The sequence below is a fragment of the Belonocnema kinseyi genome, chromosome 8 (assembly GCF_010883055.1).
Source record: "Belonocnema kinseyi isolate 2016_QV_RU_SX_M_011 chromosome 8, B_treatae_v1, whole genome shotgun sequence".
NCBI lineage: Eukaryota > Metazoa > Arthropoda > Insecta > Hymenoptera > Cynipidae > Belonocnema > Belonocnema kinseyi.
Window position 1 is genome coordinate 40,697,560 of NC_046664.1, and position 17,364 is coordinate 40,714,923.

At 33.5% G+C, this 17,364-nt stretch overlaps 1 protein-coding gene across 1 annotated transcript in view; it reads left to right on the forward strand.

Annotated features, from left to right (window-relative positions):
- The window catches only part of LOC117178453 (glutamate receptor ionotropic, kainate 1-like), an 87,949-nt gene extending 77,413 nt beyond the window's left edge, over positions 1–10,536 (forward strand). The window contains exons 7-8 of the mRNA XM_033369879.1: positions 10,148–10,300; positions 10,447–10,536. Coding sequence (XP_033225770.1) covers positions 10,148–10,300; positions 10,447–10,521 — 228 coding nt within the window. The 3' untranslated portion in view covers positions 10,522–10,536. The remainder of the gene's footprint in view (positions 1–10,147; positions 10,301–10,446) is intronic.
- Positions 10,537–17,364: the final 6,828 nt, after the last annotated feature.

Genomic DNA, 17,364 nt, shown 5'->3' on the forward strand with positions numbered 1-17,364 from the left:
CAGTTGTTCTATGAAAAAAGTTGTAAAAAATTAATATAATAAAAAATATTTTAAATTAAAATGCGGTAAAAAAAGATATATGTTTTCTATTAAAAGTGAGGTTAGGATTTAAAAAAAGAATTTATACAAGGGCGCTACAAAATTTTTGCAATACAGACGAACCTTTTATAGTTTTTCTAAGCAATTCCTACCGCAGTGAATACACTTTTCCATACGTCGAAACCAGTCATCGAGCCAACTCTGCCACTTTTCTTCTGGAAGATCTGCACACGCTTGGTCCCACGCCGTCAAAAGGTTCGTTTCGTTCGTAAATCGACGCCCTTTTAGTTTTTTTTTACTTCCGGAAACAAACCAAAGTCACAGGAAGCAAGATCTGAACTGTAAGGAGGGTGATCTAGAATAGTCCGTCCAGATTTGACCAAAAAAGCTACTGTGACCTTCGCTCTGTGAGCTGGTGCATTGTCGTTGTGGAATAGCCAGGTGCTGAGACAAGATTTCGGCCTGATGTTTTTGAGTTGGCTTATGCGGCAAAAATGCCGCGTTTCCCAAAGAATACTGCAATCATTCTTTTGTTTACAGATCGAGACTTCCGTACCTCCACTGGAGCATCATCATCCTCAAACATTCAGATCTTGTTTTGAGATTTTTTTCGAACGTCGCAATAATACAGACAGGTTTCGTCGCCTGTTATAATACTATTTATATCCTGAGAAGATCCCAATTCAAATCTTTTTAGCATTTTTTGGCACCACTTTACTCTCGCTGCTATTTGCTCCTAGGTCAGAGCATGTAGTACCCATAGAGTATAAACCCTCCTAACATGTAAATATTCATGCAAAATTCGATGGTCTGCTGGTGCACTAATGTGTAACATAAACTTTATCTGCCGGTACGAGAGTCTTCTATTATCATTCAGTAGATTATTCACAGATGCAATGTTTTCCGATGTCACCACTTCCGGCGGTCGACCTAAGCGCGAGTCGTCCGCGAGACCTAAATTTCCCCTTTCGAAAGGTTTATACCATCAGAAAATTGTTGTGCGATGCGGACAATCCTTACCCAATACCGGAGACATTTCCTCAAAACTTTGGTCTACACTTAAACCGCGAGAAAAGCTGTATCGAATTATCGCACGATATTCTTCCTTTGTCCACGACGCCATTTCTCAATTGTTCCGGGCTGCGTGCTTAGACTGTATTGAGACCTGAGTCAACAGGTTTCCTCTTCCTACCTAATTTTTGACGCTCTTTCTAATGACGCAAGGATCATCTCTCTTCTTTCAATAGGTTTCGCGTATTGCAAGACTTTCGTAGCGCCCTACGTATTTACCTTTGAGTTATCATCATTTCAGGTTAGTAAATTAAATAAATTTTATTGTGTATTTAAAACAAGCATTAGATTATTACACAGATATAAAAACAGTAGTTAAAATTAAATGCTACATTTTAGTAGGATGGAAACAAAACCACATTTTGCTTCATTTTTCAAACCAGAAAAAGAGAAAGAGAACCAATTAACAGAGAGACGCCTAGCATTGCCGTATCATAAGGTTCGTAATGAGGGCTCTAAGAAGAAGGGAAGGGTACAAATGATTGGAAAACATGAAAAAAATAGTTATTCAAACTTTTGATAAATTATAAACTATGAATAAAAAGTTACAGTAATATTTTTATTGAATTAAAAATTATAAGAAATTCATAAGTTTTAAAAAGAAAATTAGAAGATAAACAGTTGGCATTCATAAGAAATTCACAGTTGTACATTAAAAGAAGAATAGATCATTTGGTCAAATTAAAGTAGAATCTGGCAATAAAAAATTAGTTAAATTAGTTAATTTGGACCTTATTATATTTAATTAAAATTTCTTTGCAGAAATTGTTAACAACTTGTAAAACCTTATCTTTTGCTTCTTTAGGATGTTTGTCTATTTTCAGATTTTTAATCACATAGTCTTGTAACTGATTTTTTTCCCTCAAATGCCGTTGAACGATATTTTATTTCATACAAAAATTGAATTTTTAACTGTAACACTATGGCCATTACAAAATGATTTTTTCAGATATTCTGAATATTACTTACAAGTAATGAAAATCACTTCTTCAGACTATGGATCATACGTGACATTTAATTCATGGAAGGTTCACCATCTTCTAAATTGTTTTGAACAAATTCAGATATCAAACCTAATTTAGCATATTTTTATTTTTTGATAAACATAAAAAACTATCATTTTATATAGAAATTTATTCTTTTAAAAAAGCCGCAAGTAATTCTAACGTGATTTTCAAGTATAAATATCAGCCAAAAAATCCATAAGGTCCCAATATCGGACCATGTCGAATCGTCAATATAAATGAGCTCAAAACAGTAATATTTTAATTTTTACGTTTCAGATAATAAGATCCGAATTTACTTTATGATATTAATACATAAGCCATTTTTTCAACATAATATTTTAAAATTAAATTTAATTCTGCATCAAATGAGCTTTCTTTGAATGAAATTGGATTGAAATAGACGAAGTTGTCTGAATTTCAAGATATAAGACCCTAGGAAACTGCTTGGGTCAAAAGTTATAGGAATTGGTAAATCGGATCCGTTTCTATGCCTGGCCCACACAGTTTCTCAGAGCCTAAAATCCTGAAATGCAAACACATTAGCGTCAATTTCCATCCCATTTCTTTCAAAAAAGCTCATTCGCCGTCAAAGTTAAAAAAATAACTGCAGTCTCGTCAGTTTTTATTTCTACAAAATAAAGAATACACAGACGAAAAAGTCTGCTTTTTCCTTTTCAAACTAAAGAATTTGTAAACCAGATGGAAACTATTGAAGTTATGAGTGATTTTTCACATAAAACCTACCCAAAAACGGGTTTCGACCGGAAAATGAGATTCTCATCGTGTATAGGAAATTTCTCCGATAACATTTTTCTTAATGTTACTAGACCTCTAACTTGTGCTAGGTCTCCATAAAAGTCCCTGCAGTTTTTCTTTGTCACACAGTGATCAGCCAAAGAAACTAATATTTTAGCCAAAATAAAATAGTCAAATTATTAGCGGAAAATTAAATGTTCAAACAAATAAAAAGAATTTATAACGAAACTCGCAAACAAATAGATGAATTTTCACCTAAGAAGATTAAATCTCTATCAATGAAAATGCTTCTTGCACAAAAAATGGATTATTACCATTTTCAGTGCAATAAATAAATTTCTGACTAAAAATAAAAAAATTTTATCCAAAAGCAATACATTTTTACCAGAATAGTTTAGCTTCAATTCAGAAGATTGATTTTATGCCATGAAAGACAAATTGAAAAAAAAAACATGAATTTCCGTCTAACAGTGATTATAATATTCTCGTAGAAACTTCTTATTTTTGGATTGAAAAACTGTTTTGCAGGAAATTAATCTTTTTGGCTGTTGAAGATTTCAACTGATTTCTCAAAAATTCGTATTTTTTTGCTTCGTTCAACTGTTTTTAATTAAAGATTAAAATATTTTTGGTGTTAGTATCAATTATTACACTTTTTCTTAGAAATGCATTTTTAATTATCCAAAACTCATCACTGGTTGAAAATGTAACTATTTTGTTTAAATTTCCGTTTTTCCTTAGTTGAATATCAATTTCACTAACTGAAAATTAAATTCTTTTATTTTTTATTAATGAATAATCTTTTCAAATTGAAAACCTATATATTTCTTTCAAAATTAATGTAGTTTTTGTATGTCTTAAGTAATTCGTGAATAGGTCCTTATAAACTTCCTTATCACTGTTGTAACTAAACGTGTTTAAGATTAATTTAGAAACGAAAATTTTTTAGCACTGACATTATTCATCTCTTAGACATAAAGTTGTTGTTACACCTGAAAAAAATTATAACGAGCAAGGGAAATTACATTTCATTCAGGGAAAGTCAGGAAATTTTGAAATTAAGATTTTGTAGCTGCGCCGCATATGATATGAATCGTTAATTAATTCAATTGGAAGGTCAACTATGTCCTGAGTGATGCTTATCACAAAACCGAATTACGCAGATCGTATTAGACTTTAATTGAATTAATTTCCCTTTGAATTCGAGTCGAAATCAATAGAATGCACTAACAATTGGGTTCAGAGGACTGTCTCGTAGAAGTGGACCATAATCTGTAAGGACTTGGTTTAGAGAAAATCGATTGAAGTAGACTAGTCTCTGCATTATCAGTTTATAAGTTAGTTTGAAATATGAAACAAATTTCTTCGCAAACGAAGTAGTCAATTAAGACGTTTCAAATTCCAGTTCGGTTCAAACAAAAAATATGTGTAGGACTGAATTTGTTTTAAATTGAGCCGGCGTCTGGGCCTTCTTAATTTTGATAGATCCTTTTATTCACCTTTTAAATTCGGTAGAAAATGGCCGCCGCGTTTCTAAAAATGTTCAGTCAACATTCTCAAAAGGGACAGCGTTTTATTTTTTCCTTAATTTTTTTATGTTGATACTAACATAATAAATTTATTCCAAAAGAATTTATCTTATACTCGCATTTGAGAGAAGAGGAAACAGGATTTATTTTGATAAAAAATTAATTTTGCATTTGTGTGCAATAACGAGACCAAAATTTATGATGATTAGAACTTGAAATACGGGTCATCTAAAATCCATTGAAATACAATTTTCCTTCTTTCACTTCAGGGTATCAAATTATATTTCTCAAAAGCCTCATTAGTAAATAACATAATATTCTATCATTTAATTAAATTTAATAATTAATTTGTGAAAATACAAATCCGTCATAAGTCAACCAAGGCTACAAACAAACTTTAATCGCCTAAGTATAGTTAGTTGAAAAGTGGGCGGGAAGCCCTGATGGATGCCCCCTGGCGATTAAGCTATAACTTCTATTTTAACATACCCTGAACTATTCGCTCTCAGTAGTTGACCCAACACCTCTTGATAAAGCCTAGTTTACTAATCACTGGTTGGGTTATAATTTTTTCAGGTTCCACAAAATGGACCCCAAAGGGTTTGTTGCCTTATTGTCCTTAGGTCTTTCTTAGGTGAAACTAGGGTCTCCCTAGCTCTGCCCAGCATGTAAATATAGCCCAGGATCACACCTTCGCCTATCGGTAACCCTAGATTTGTTCCCAGTATTCTCGGTCTTTTGTTCGGATGTTTAGGGATTTTTCGGATTTCCAAAAAAAGTTCTAATGCTCTGGCCGTCTTATAGATGGCCCAGTCTCTGTAACTGATATTTGTGCTCTCTTATACCGTATAGTGGGAGTTTACATCACAGCCTAATAGCAGAGGGATCCTGTTCTCCTGGCAGTGCTGAATTAAAGCTCCTTCTCTCTGAGAGTAGAGGGTTTCTCAGCATCCCCTGGGAAACAACCAAGGTGATAAACACCTCTAGCCTTTTTCGCGTCTGTCCCTGAATCCCACCTGAATAACGGTGAGATTCTTAGTGCAGAAATTAAGCCTCAAGATCGCACCCGTACCCTTGATGACTATCCATGCCCTTGGTTTTTTTCGCGTGACCCCTTACATACAGATCCACAACCTGTCAAGCCACTAATCCTTTCCCTGACTAACCAAGGTTCTTGGATTAGGGCAATCCCTGTCTTCACCGGACACATACGCCTTGTTATAACTTTTTAGGCGCCTTGGCTCTTATGCATATTTATCGGCATCATTAAGATTTCCGTTAAATCCATTAACAGACTCATTTGGTACATTTCATAAAATTTCCTTATTCTCCTGCATTTTGGCTGAGCAGGAAAAGTGACCCCAGATTATGCTGCGATATCTAAGGTCCCTAATGCAGGGACTGACAGTAAGAGGTTTTGCTCAATTTGTGTTTTATTCCCTGAACCGATGAAAAAGGGCCCGTTAGGTTTTACTCTTCTCAAGATCCGAAAATATTTACTGCAGGAAGAAAGTGATCCCATCCCGAGTGGACTTTACCTTCTTCTCAATCACTCAGAAACGGATCGGTTGGGGCAGCAACTGGTTAATTTTGAATCCCGAGCACGTCAGATACAGAAGATCGGTCCTTTAATCTGTGTACTGATAAAAAAAAAAAGTAACCGAGATTCCATATTTAACAGATCGCAACCTCCGCAGTTCTAGAACGTTTTGCTCCTGATGGAAACTTAACCGAAGATACTTTCAAACGATCCCGAAGGGAGCGAACTGCCATCCGAAAGAGATAGGTTTTGAACCTACTCTCAGCTCTCTGGACTTTTACTCTCTGCCTATGCAATATGACTTTAATCTCTGAGATTCTGTTTCTGAAATCAGAATAAAAGCTACTTTATAGAAATCTAGCGATTTCTGGCTAATTCCAAATTATATTATACGCGTTTAAAACTCAGCTATATAATATACATTATCATTTGATTATGAGGCGATAGTGAAATATTTTACTAATTAATTAATATTATACAATGTATTTATAAATAGTTAAATTTGTGAATAATTAATATTTAATTATGATTATAATAAATAGAATTTTTTGATATTGATATAGATATAGATATTGAATAATGTAAAATTAATGACATTCAGAATTTTATTTTTTAATTAATTACTGTTTGTTAGCGATTTTATTTTTTTTTATCAATTGTATTATTTGTTTAGATTATATTTACAAATCTATTTTTTTTCTAAAATTTAATTTTTTAAACGATTTTATTTTTTAACCCCTTTATTTTTGTGAAGACTGATTTAAGTTTGTCAAACATTTTATTTTTTTAAATAAATTTATTTTTTAAAAATTTAACTTATTAAACAATTTTTTTATATTATATTTGTTCAATATCTGATTTGAGAATTTCATTTATTATCATTGCTGGAATAATAATCAATTAATTAAGAGAATACTAATAATTGATGATAAAAGTATTCTAACTATAATTCACAAAATTTTTTTTGAGAATTAATTTTTAATTTTATGGTCGAAATATCTATAACTTTTATTTCAACAATTATTTTGTTCAAAATTTGTAATTAGAAAAAGAATTGATTTTCCTAATTTAATTCTATAACCAATTTCAGTTTTTAGCAATTTTTTAAAAATATTTCATTTCTTATACCTTTTTGATTCCTCATCAATTTTATTGTTTAACCATTTTATGTTTTCTTTGAATTTATTGTTTCAACACTTTTCTTTTTGAATTAATTACTTTTTTATCAATTGTATCATTTTCTCAACTTCCATTATTTGTTTAAATAATATTTTGGAATCTATTTCTTTTTTCCTGAAATTTAATTTCAGAGACTATTTTATTTTACAAACCATTTTATTTTTCAAACCCTTTTATTTTGTAAACAATTGTTAAAGTTTGTTATACATTTTATTTATTGAATAAATTTAATTTTGAAAAATTGAATTTTTCAAACAATTTATTAATTTTTTCAATATTTTAGTTTTTAATATCTTATAGATTAATATAATTTATTATCATTGCTTAAATAATAATTAATCAATTACTAGAATAATAAAACTCGATAATAGAAGCATTCTGATTAAAATTTACATAAATCTGAATTTATGACAAAAAAATAACAATAATAAATTAGTCAACAATAATTCCAACTAATGACAGTTTATCAAAATTCGAAAAATTATTGTATGTGGCTCAATACAGTAAAATTTTGTTTCCAAAAGATTCATCAGAAACGGCACATTCTGACTCACTAAGAGATTGATCTCTTGAGAAACAGCAAAGGGTTTTACTCTTAGGATTCAGCTCCCTAGAAGATTCAAATCCTATAGAGAGTCAGTAAGTCCGATCTTTCCAATCTTTCAAACATCTACTGAAGATCAAAACTTTAGTTCGTTCAGAAAAGAATTACTCTTCTCGAGATTTGTTCCACGCACCGACGTGTCTGCTTGAATCTTTTCCCCAATTGTTTGCGGAGGGATGACTGCGGCCCTGAGGGATTGGATGACGCCTCTTTCAGGCTACAGTTCTCCCACAGACTATATCTCCTAAAGAGCGCGTTTACCCAGGTAGACGGGCCTTGAGAAGCTCTCCACTCTTGGCGGTGGGTTAGCGGAGGGCTTCGGATCGGAACCCTTATTTTTTTTTTTTTATTTACTGTTTTGTAGATTTTCATCGCACGAGTAAATAGGAAAATAAAAAACATCCACTGTAGAGCTCCGTTTGCCGGGGGTGAGTCCATATACTGTGGGATTCGACCTGTTGTCTAAAAGTCGCCTTTCAGAAACCTTCATTGTGACTCCGACGTGTCCACCTTGACTGAGGGTAACATGCTGGTGTGTTTAAGAATTTATTAATCATGATGCTATTCTGCCCTTAGCACAGCAATCATATCATGGCTTTGGTGCATGAGAACTTGCACCCCCGATGATTCAAGGCGGTTTTGCTATTACCCGCTGGAAGGATCGCCCCTAAGTTTAGGTCTCGCAGAATCGAGTCCACAGGTTCCCAAAGACAGTCACACCTCAGGATTCAGTACCTCTGATTCATCATTTCCAGGGCTCTAGCGCGATTAGATTTTTAAGGCTTTTTGATGTCGTATGTTAACCACATAATCTAAACATACAGTCTGTCATAGAGAGGTTTCTCAAAAAATGGTCATGTCGTAGTTTTTTCTTAATTAATTGAAAATATGATGCTTTTTATGCACCTGGGAATTAGCAGACCGTCACCGTGAGTTAAACCATGGTGAACTGATGGCGCCTAAATTCGATTCGCTATGGGTACTCTCACGGCGACTATTTTCCCCTTCCCAGGCTCATAAAATGCATCATATTTTCAATTAATTGAGAAAAAACAGCATTACAATTTTTCGAAATACCTCTCTGTAAGGGAATGCATTAAGCTCTTTAGATTATGTGCTTAAAATATGACATTTAACAATTTACAATTGTTCACGCAATCCCTAGGAAGATTTCATCACCCCAGCATCAAAGAAAAATTATCATTATGTTCATTACAGGTTATCAAATTATTTTCTGAAAAACCTGAATATGAAACAACGTAATATTCTATCATTTAGGTTAATTAATTAAGTAATTTGAGATCATACTAATCTGTTTTCAGTCAACAAAAGCTACATACGAGCTTTAACCATCCAAGTGTTAATTACAAATTATTATCAATATTACTATTATTACTTCTTTAACTTGTTCTCGGTCGAACCCGGTTTTCCATCATAGCCATGGACTAAGTTAAGTGACTGATGAGATGAGGATATTATAAGTTAATTTAATACCATGTTTGAAATCTTTTGCGGTGATGTTGTAGGTGTAGGAGCAGGGTGTAGTGCGCAGTTCATCTTTTACCGCTGTCATATAACAGCGGCCGCGAGCGTTGAACGTGACAAAGGTCACCTCTAGTTTGAATAAATAAATAATAATGATTATTATTATTAGAAATTAAGATCAAATATTGAATGTTTAAAATTGTTTACTTTTAAACTGATATCCTGAAAAATTAAAAAATGGTGTATTATGAGATTCCGAAAAACATTTTTTTTTTGCAATTGTACAATTTTCAATTGAGGCACTCAGATTTCTCAAATTTGAAATTGTACCTTAAACAGTTAACTTTATAATAAAAAAATTTAGTTCGGAAATAAAATTTGTGAAAAAAGTGAGCGGTGACCTGAAGAAAAGTTATTTTTCCACAGTTTCACTTTTAAGCATTTAAAACATTGGAAATTTAAATCTTTGAAGAAGGGAAGCGTGTTACAACTGCAGCCAATCATTACTCTCAAATTAAACTTTTTAAAATTGTTTAGTTTTTTATTAGTGTTGTAGAAATTACAAATTTAAAAAATACATCGTTTAATTTTAAAAATAAAGATTAAAACTAAAAATTAAGCGACTAAATTGTATCTTATAGAAATTCCCTGCCTTTTGCAAGACTTTTTCAACATCTCTGACTTTCCGCTGAATTTCCCTGATCAATAAAGATCCCAGGCTTTTCCCTCAAGATTTTGATAGTTTCAAACTTTTTTTTTTTAATTTAGGAGCGAATTTTGAAAATGAGACCAACATTACCAGAATCTGAGAAGAAATTAAAAATATCTCAGCTGAATCAAAAATTTATAGAGTTTAATGTACCAAAATTCAGGTCTTTAAAATAAAACAAAGTACAAAATTCAAATACAATTAAATAATGCAACAATAATTTTCCAGGCAGAACCAGCTCTTGTATATGATAGTGTCCAAGTTTTCGCACATGGACTGGCAGCACTGGATCGCAGTCATATTCTAAGGCCTGCCAATTTATCTTGTGAAAAGGAAGAACCATGGGATGATGGCTTGTCACTCTACAATTATATCAACGCTGTACGTATTATCACAAATATTATTTTTACAGTAAACAATTTGCAAAGGCTAATAAACACCTCTTTTTATAAATTCCAACTTAAAAATGAAAATTTATACTCAATTTAACTATTTTTTCTCTGCTTTTTATATTTTTCTATCTGTAGATACACCCCCTCAGAATACTACTGACACATATATTGAGCATCTTAAAGGTAAACTCTAATGTCCCCTTGAAATAAATTAATATCTTTATTTTTCAATGTTAAAATGCACGTTTTGATAAAAACGATGGCATTAAAAGTATCCTTTTTTAATGAGTTCTCTCGACATAGTAATTTATTTATATAAAAACCTTTTATTGGTTGATAATTTTAATACGTAGGATCTTTTTTAATTTGACGATTTTGAACACATGTATGATGAAATAGAAAGCCCAATACCAGATGTCAAAGGGGATGAAAATTATATACTAACAGGAGATTGAAACCTAAGTCTTGATCGGAACGGAGAAGGGTCGATTATAGCCAATTATAGCTTATGTAAACCTCATAATCAAGAGGAGAAATTAGTAAAACTATACATTAAACATAATCTAATTATTACAAGCACTCTGTTTAGAAATTTTATTATTAAAAAGGACACTATTAAACCAAATTTAAAATAATAAGTTAAGAAATGTATGAAACAATTATAATATCATATTTATTATGAAACAAGACCAAAATTAATTAATTAATTTTGCGTATTATTTTGAAACGATTGCATTTTAAAAATTGTAGATCATTTAAAACGATTAAGTTTCAAGATCCTAATTTAAAAATTCTTCAGTCTTTAACCGAAATTTTGAATTGATCATTTTCACACCCCACAAAAAATAGCCTGTTTGGTAGACCAGAGCAGTGTATCCCTGTATGCATTTTGACCTGCTGAATCCAAAATCAGAATTCCGAAGTTAGCTCTTATTCTCTTCCTTCACTCAAAAACACTTTTTTCATCTTGTTACTTTTTCTGTTACATTAATGTGTTTTCCCACTTGAAGCAACATGAAGTGGTTCCGCTTGCACCGAAATGCTTTATCTGATTAATTTCGACAATTATATGTAATGATCATTAAGCACAATTTAAAAATTAGTTTTAATGATTTAATTTTAGGGTACTACTTTAAAAATTCATCCATTTTTTAATTAATTCAGCAATTGTTTGGATTCATTAATCTTAAAAGTTTTAGCCCGGGAGCTGGGTACCTTCCCGTATGCAATAATATGTCCAAGGAAAGTTAAGGGTTATTCTTATGTATTTTGAGCCGCTGAATCCGAATAAGTCGGTTGCATGCCCGAAAAAATGTTTTGTTTTGTTTAAATCGCAATTGTTTAAACAAATTATAGAAAAATTATTTTATCGTGTCGGACAATTTTTTTCTGAATATATGGCTCATTTAAAGAAGAAAAGATATCCAGTAATTTTTTCTTTAATTACGTATTTCATAAGTTATGATTTTTTGATTGACGAAAATGTAACGTTTTTTGCCAACTTTCGATGTTAATAATTTTTGACCTAATGGATATTTCTTGATAATTAAAAAACGTACTTGTTCCTTGAGATATACCCTACAGGCTGATATGCGCTATTTTTGAGTCCCCGCCTAAAAAACCCTATTTCTCAACGTCGAAAATTTGTTATTTTGCAGTGCTCACAAGGCACTTTTGCTGATCGAGCGCCGAGCGCGCTGCGAGCCGATATGTCTCGCGCTCGCGGGTGTTCGTTCTTCACCCTTTCTTCTTAAAGGCATGTGATACTTACAGTTTCCCCGCCTTTTTTTCCACAAAAATGAAAATTTTTAAAAACTGCATTCGGAGATGCTATAAAATACCATAACGGAGGTCCCCGGACTCTTTTTTGAGGGATAATAACAAAAAATTTATTGCGCTTAATAAAAATTGTATGCATATGCATTATTTTGAGGTTACGTCGTTTTTCATCTTTGCCTTTCCCATAATCTGGAAATTATTTATGAAATAAACTTTTCTGATTACCTGCAAAAAAGGTTAGTTCCGGGAGATTAGTTACTATATTTATTTGAAAATCCAACGTTTTCGGCCAGAAATATTGTGTAGTTTGGACGTAACGATCGGGAGAATTGTAACACACATAACCACGAAATATACACGTTGTTAGCAAAATCAAATTTTTTTGAAAAATAAGCACAAAAAAGTGTGCGGGGACGTCCGTTAGCATGTGCGCTAGCATTTCCCAAATTTTTAAGACAAAATATTTATTATTGTAGAAAAAAAAATCCGTGGGAACCTAAAACTGGTAAAATCGACAATTTTGTAAATATCGCATGCCCTTAAGGATATTGATATTAAATAGCGCAACAGAAACTATTCAATTTTTTCATATAAATTACACATTCTGCATTTATACAAAGCGCTCATCGCTATATCTCAAGAAACAAGTACGTTTTTTAATTTTCAAGAGATATTCATTAGGTCAAAAATTATTAACAACGAAAGTTGGCAAAAAACGTTACATTTTCGTCATTCGAAAAATCATAACTTATGCAATGCCCAATTAACGAAAAAATTACTAGAGATCTTTTCTTCTTTAAATGAAAATTGTCCAACACGATAAAATAATGTTTTCATAATTTGTTTAAACAATTGTGATTCAAACAAAACGTACCATTTTTTCGGGCAAGCGACCGACATATTCGGATTCAGCAGCTCAAAATACATAAGAATAACCCTTAACTTTCCTTGGACATATTATTGCATACGGGAAGGTACCCAGCTCCCGGACTATTTTCAATTGTATGCAAATAATTTTTAAAGTGTTAAGAATAATCAAACTCTAAAAGTTCACAATATTTCAAATTCCTTAAAATTCCTTAATTTTCCGCTTACTTTATAATATAATAAAGTGATATGAATCGTTACCGGATATTTTATATACAATTTTAGGAAAAAATAGTAATAATTATTAACTGTTATTTCTAGTCAAAGTTGCCAATCGATTTGATACTATAACAATAATAATAGATGTATAGTGTATCAATATATACACTGAAATACGCAAACAACATAGTTTTGATGGCAGAGGATGAAGAAGTGATAGCGGGTTTAATTACAGGATTAGAGAAATACTTAGATGGGTAAAAGCCGAATTTAAATGTAGAAAAGGCAAAGATAATATGGTTTAGAAAAGGAGGGGGAAGGAAGAAAGAATGGGCGGGCAGATGGAAGAGCATAAAGTTAGAAGAAGTAAAAGAGTTTAAATATTTGGGCTATATCTTGCAAACAAATGGAGATCATAGAGCTCATATAAAAGAAAGGTTAAAAAAAGCAGCAGGTGTAATGAAACAGATATAGAGAATAAGAAAAAGAAGGTTAAAAAAAAATTGGAGAAGGAGAATGTGGTTATTTGATACGTTGGTATGGCCGGTATATGGTTATGGAGCAGAGATATGGGGATGGAAAGTAAGGAAAGATATTAAGAGGTAACCAAAAGGTATATAAGGTGGACACTAGGGGTGAACAGGAGGACGCCAAGATATATAGTGAGAGAAGAAGCGCAAAGGGAGAAGTTAAGTATTAGAGCAGGAAAGAAGGCATGGAAATTTGTGACGAGACTGTAGGAGGGAAAGGGAGAGGAAATGACGAGAAAATGTTTTATGCAGGTAAAAGAGAGGAGAGGGTGGGCGATCGAACTAACTAGATAGGAAGAAGGAATAAGGGAGTTCTTTAATGCTAGAGACATAGCAGACGGGACTGGAGTAAACTATTAAGAATTGAGAAAAAAGGAGTGACAAAGTATTTAGAAAAGGGATGGGGAGAGAGAAGATGGACCAGAATAGCAAGATTTAGATTGGGAAACGAAGTAAGGGAGGGGATGTATTGGGAAAAAGAAGAGAACCGTGAGTGTAGAATATGTAAATGCGAGGAGGAAACATGGGAGTGTGTATGGGAAGGATGTAGGAGAGGAATGGAGGATAAAAGAATCCCGCGTCAAAAAAGTTTGCATGGCTAAAGCATGACAAGACACTTGGAAATATCTGGCAGAAGCATGGATCACGGCTGAATGGCAACATGGCGCAAGCCTTGCTCCTGTCCGTTTCCCATGCTTAGGACACGCTAAACACATGAATATACTTAAGAATATGTAGGTGTAAGAAAAAATTAGCCTGCGTTAACAATGAAAATCTCATGTTTGCCAATAGCCGACATGTTTCTAAATGGTAGGTACGCTATCCGGGTGCACCGCACCGGTTCGCGCACCAGGTAGTGTAGCACATTTTCTTTATAGAACTTTTTGAGAATTTAAATTGTGCCAATTGCCAAAATAACTACCATTAGTGAGTCGACAATCTGTGTGAATCTAGTCACGCACTAGGTAGCTTCGCACGTATTCTACGAGAATTTTTTCAACATTTAGATTGTTTGTACAGCCGCAATTACTAAAAATTGTCAGCCGTCAATCCCGGTGCACCAGGTCGAGCACTAGGTAGTATAATAATACGTATTCTACGAGAACTTTTTACAAATTTAAATTTTGTGAATAATGAAAACAATTCCAAAAGGTCAGTCGACGACGCGGGTGCACCAGATGGCGCCCCAGGTAGCTTAGCACGTATTCTACGAGAACTTCTTCAAAATTTAGATTATTTCAACAGCCAAAATTGCTAAAAATTGTGTGTCGACGATCTGGGTGGTTCAGGTCGAACACAAGGTAGTTAAAAACGTTTTCTACGAGAACATTGAAAAAATTTTAATTTCGTGAATAATGAAAACAATTCCAAATGGTGATTCGACGACCCGGCTGCACCAGGTCGCTCACCAGGTAGATTAGCACGTATTCTACGAGAACTTTTTCAAAATTTGGATTGTTTCAACAGCCAAAATTACTAAAAATTGTGTGTCGAAGATCCGGGAGCTCCAGGTCGAACACAAACTAATTTAAAGCGTTTTCTGCGCGAACTTTTAAAAAATTTAAACATTGTGAATAATAAAAACAATTCCAAATGGTGTTTGACGACCCGGGAGCACCAGGTCGCTCTCCAGGTTGCTTAGCACGTATTCTACGAGAACTTTGTCAAAATTTAGATTGTTCCAACATCCAAAATTACTAAAAATTGTGTGTCCACGATCCGGGTGCTCCAGGTCAAACACAAGGTAGTTTAAAACGTTTTCTACAAAAACTTTCTAAAAATTTAATTTTTGTCAATGTCGAAAACAGTTCCAAATGGTGATTTGACGACCCGAGTGCACCAGGTCACGTTTTAGGTAGCTTAGTACGTATTCCACGAGAACTTTTCTAAAATTGAGATTATTCCAACAGACAAAAGTAATAAAAATAACAATCTAAATTTTGAAAGTGTTCTCATTAAATACGTGTTAAGAACATGGAGCGCGACCTGGTGCACCCGGGTCGTCGAATGACTATTTGGAACTGTTTTCATTATTCGCGAAATATAAATTTTGAAAAAGTTATTGTTCAATACGTATTGAACGACGTAGTGCTCGACCTAGTGCACCCGGATCGTCGACTCACAATTTTTAGTTATTTTGGCTGTTCAAGCAATCTGAATTTTGAAAAAGTTATCGTAGAATGCGTGCTAAGATACCTAAGGCACGACCTGGTGCATCCGGGTCGTCGACTCTCCATTTGGAATTTGTTTAATTATTCAAAAAATTTAAAAAAAGTTCTCGTAGAATACGTAATTAACTACCTGGTGCTCAACCCGGTCCACCCGGTGAACCCGGATGGCCGACTTACAATTTCTAGTAATTTTGGCTGTTGGACCAATCTAAAATTTAAAAAAGTTCTCGTGGAATACGTACTAAGCTAACTGAGGCGCGACCTGGTGCACTCGGGTCGTCAACTCACCATTTAGAATTGTTTTAATCATTCAAAAAATATAAATTTAAAAAAAGTTCTCGTAGAATACGTAATTAACTGCCTGCTGCTCGACCTGGTGCACCCGGATGGTCGACTCAAAATTTCTAGTAATTTTGACTGTTGGAAAGATCTAAAATTTGAAAAAGTTCTCGTGGAATATGTACTAAGCTACCTGAGGCGCGAACTGGTGCACCCGGCTCGTCGACTCATCATTCAGAATTGTTTTAATCATTCAAAAAATATAAATTTATAAAAAGTTCTCGTAGAATACGTAATTAACTACCTGGTGCTCGACCTGGTGCATACGGATCGTCGACTCACAATTTCTAGTAATTTTGGCTGTTGGAGCGATCTAAATTTTGAAAAAGTTCTCGTGGAATACGTGCTAAGCTACCTGGGGCGCGAACTGGTTCACCTGGGTAGTCGCCTCACCATTTCGAATTGTTTCCATTATTCAGAAAATTAAAATTTTTTTTAAGTTCTCATAAAATACGTGCTAAAATACCTGGTGTGAGACACAGTGCATCCAGGTAGTGAACTTACCATTTAGAGACGTTTCGGCTATTCTCAAACCTAAGATTTTAATTTTTAATGCAAGCTCATTTTGTTTGACACTGATGCTCTTCAGAATATTCATTTGTTGTTAGCGCGTCCTAAGCATGAGAAACGAACAGGAGCAAGGCTTGCACCATGCTGCCAATCAGCTGTGACCCATACTTTAGCCAGATATTTCTAAGTGTCTTGCCATGCTTGAGCCAAGCAAACTTTTTTCACGCGTGAAGTTGGCAAAACAATTTGGTTAAGATAGTAGGGAAGGATGGATTATGAGAAGAATGGATGAAGGAGTTGGAGGGTGCTAGAGGAGTGAATGAGAGAGAATGAAAGAATGGATGTGAATAAATGGCAAATTGGAGGTACAAGAACAGTGAAAGAAACAGGAAACGGAAGTCGCATAGATCAGAAGAGTAAAGATTGTAAGTAATGATAATGTAATTATATAAGTAGACTAAGATGCGTTTGCGTTCTCATGCTCTTCTCTCTCTCACTGGCACTTTCACTTTCGATCGCTCGCTCACTCGATTCCTAATATGTTCTAAATTGCGCTATCACAGGAAACAGAGCTAAGGAACTGGGTATAAGTATTTATGTAAATAGTTGTAAATTATAGTATATATAGTAAGAATAAG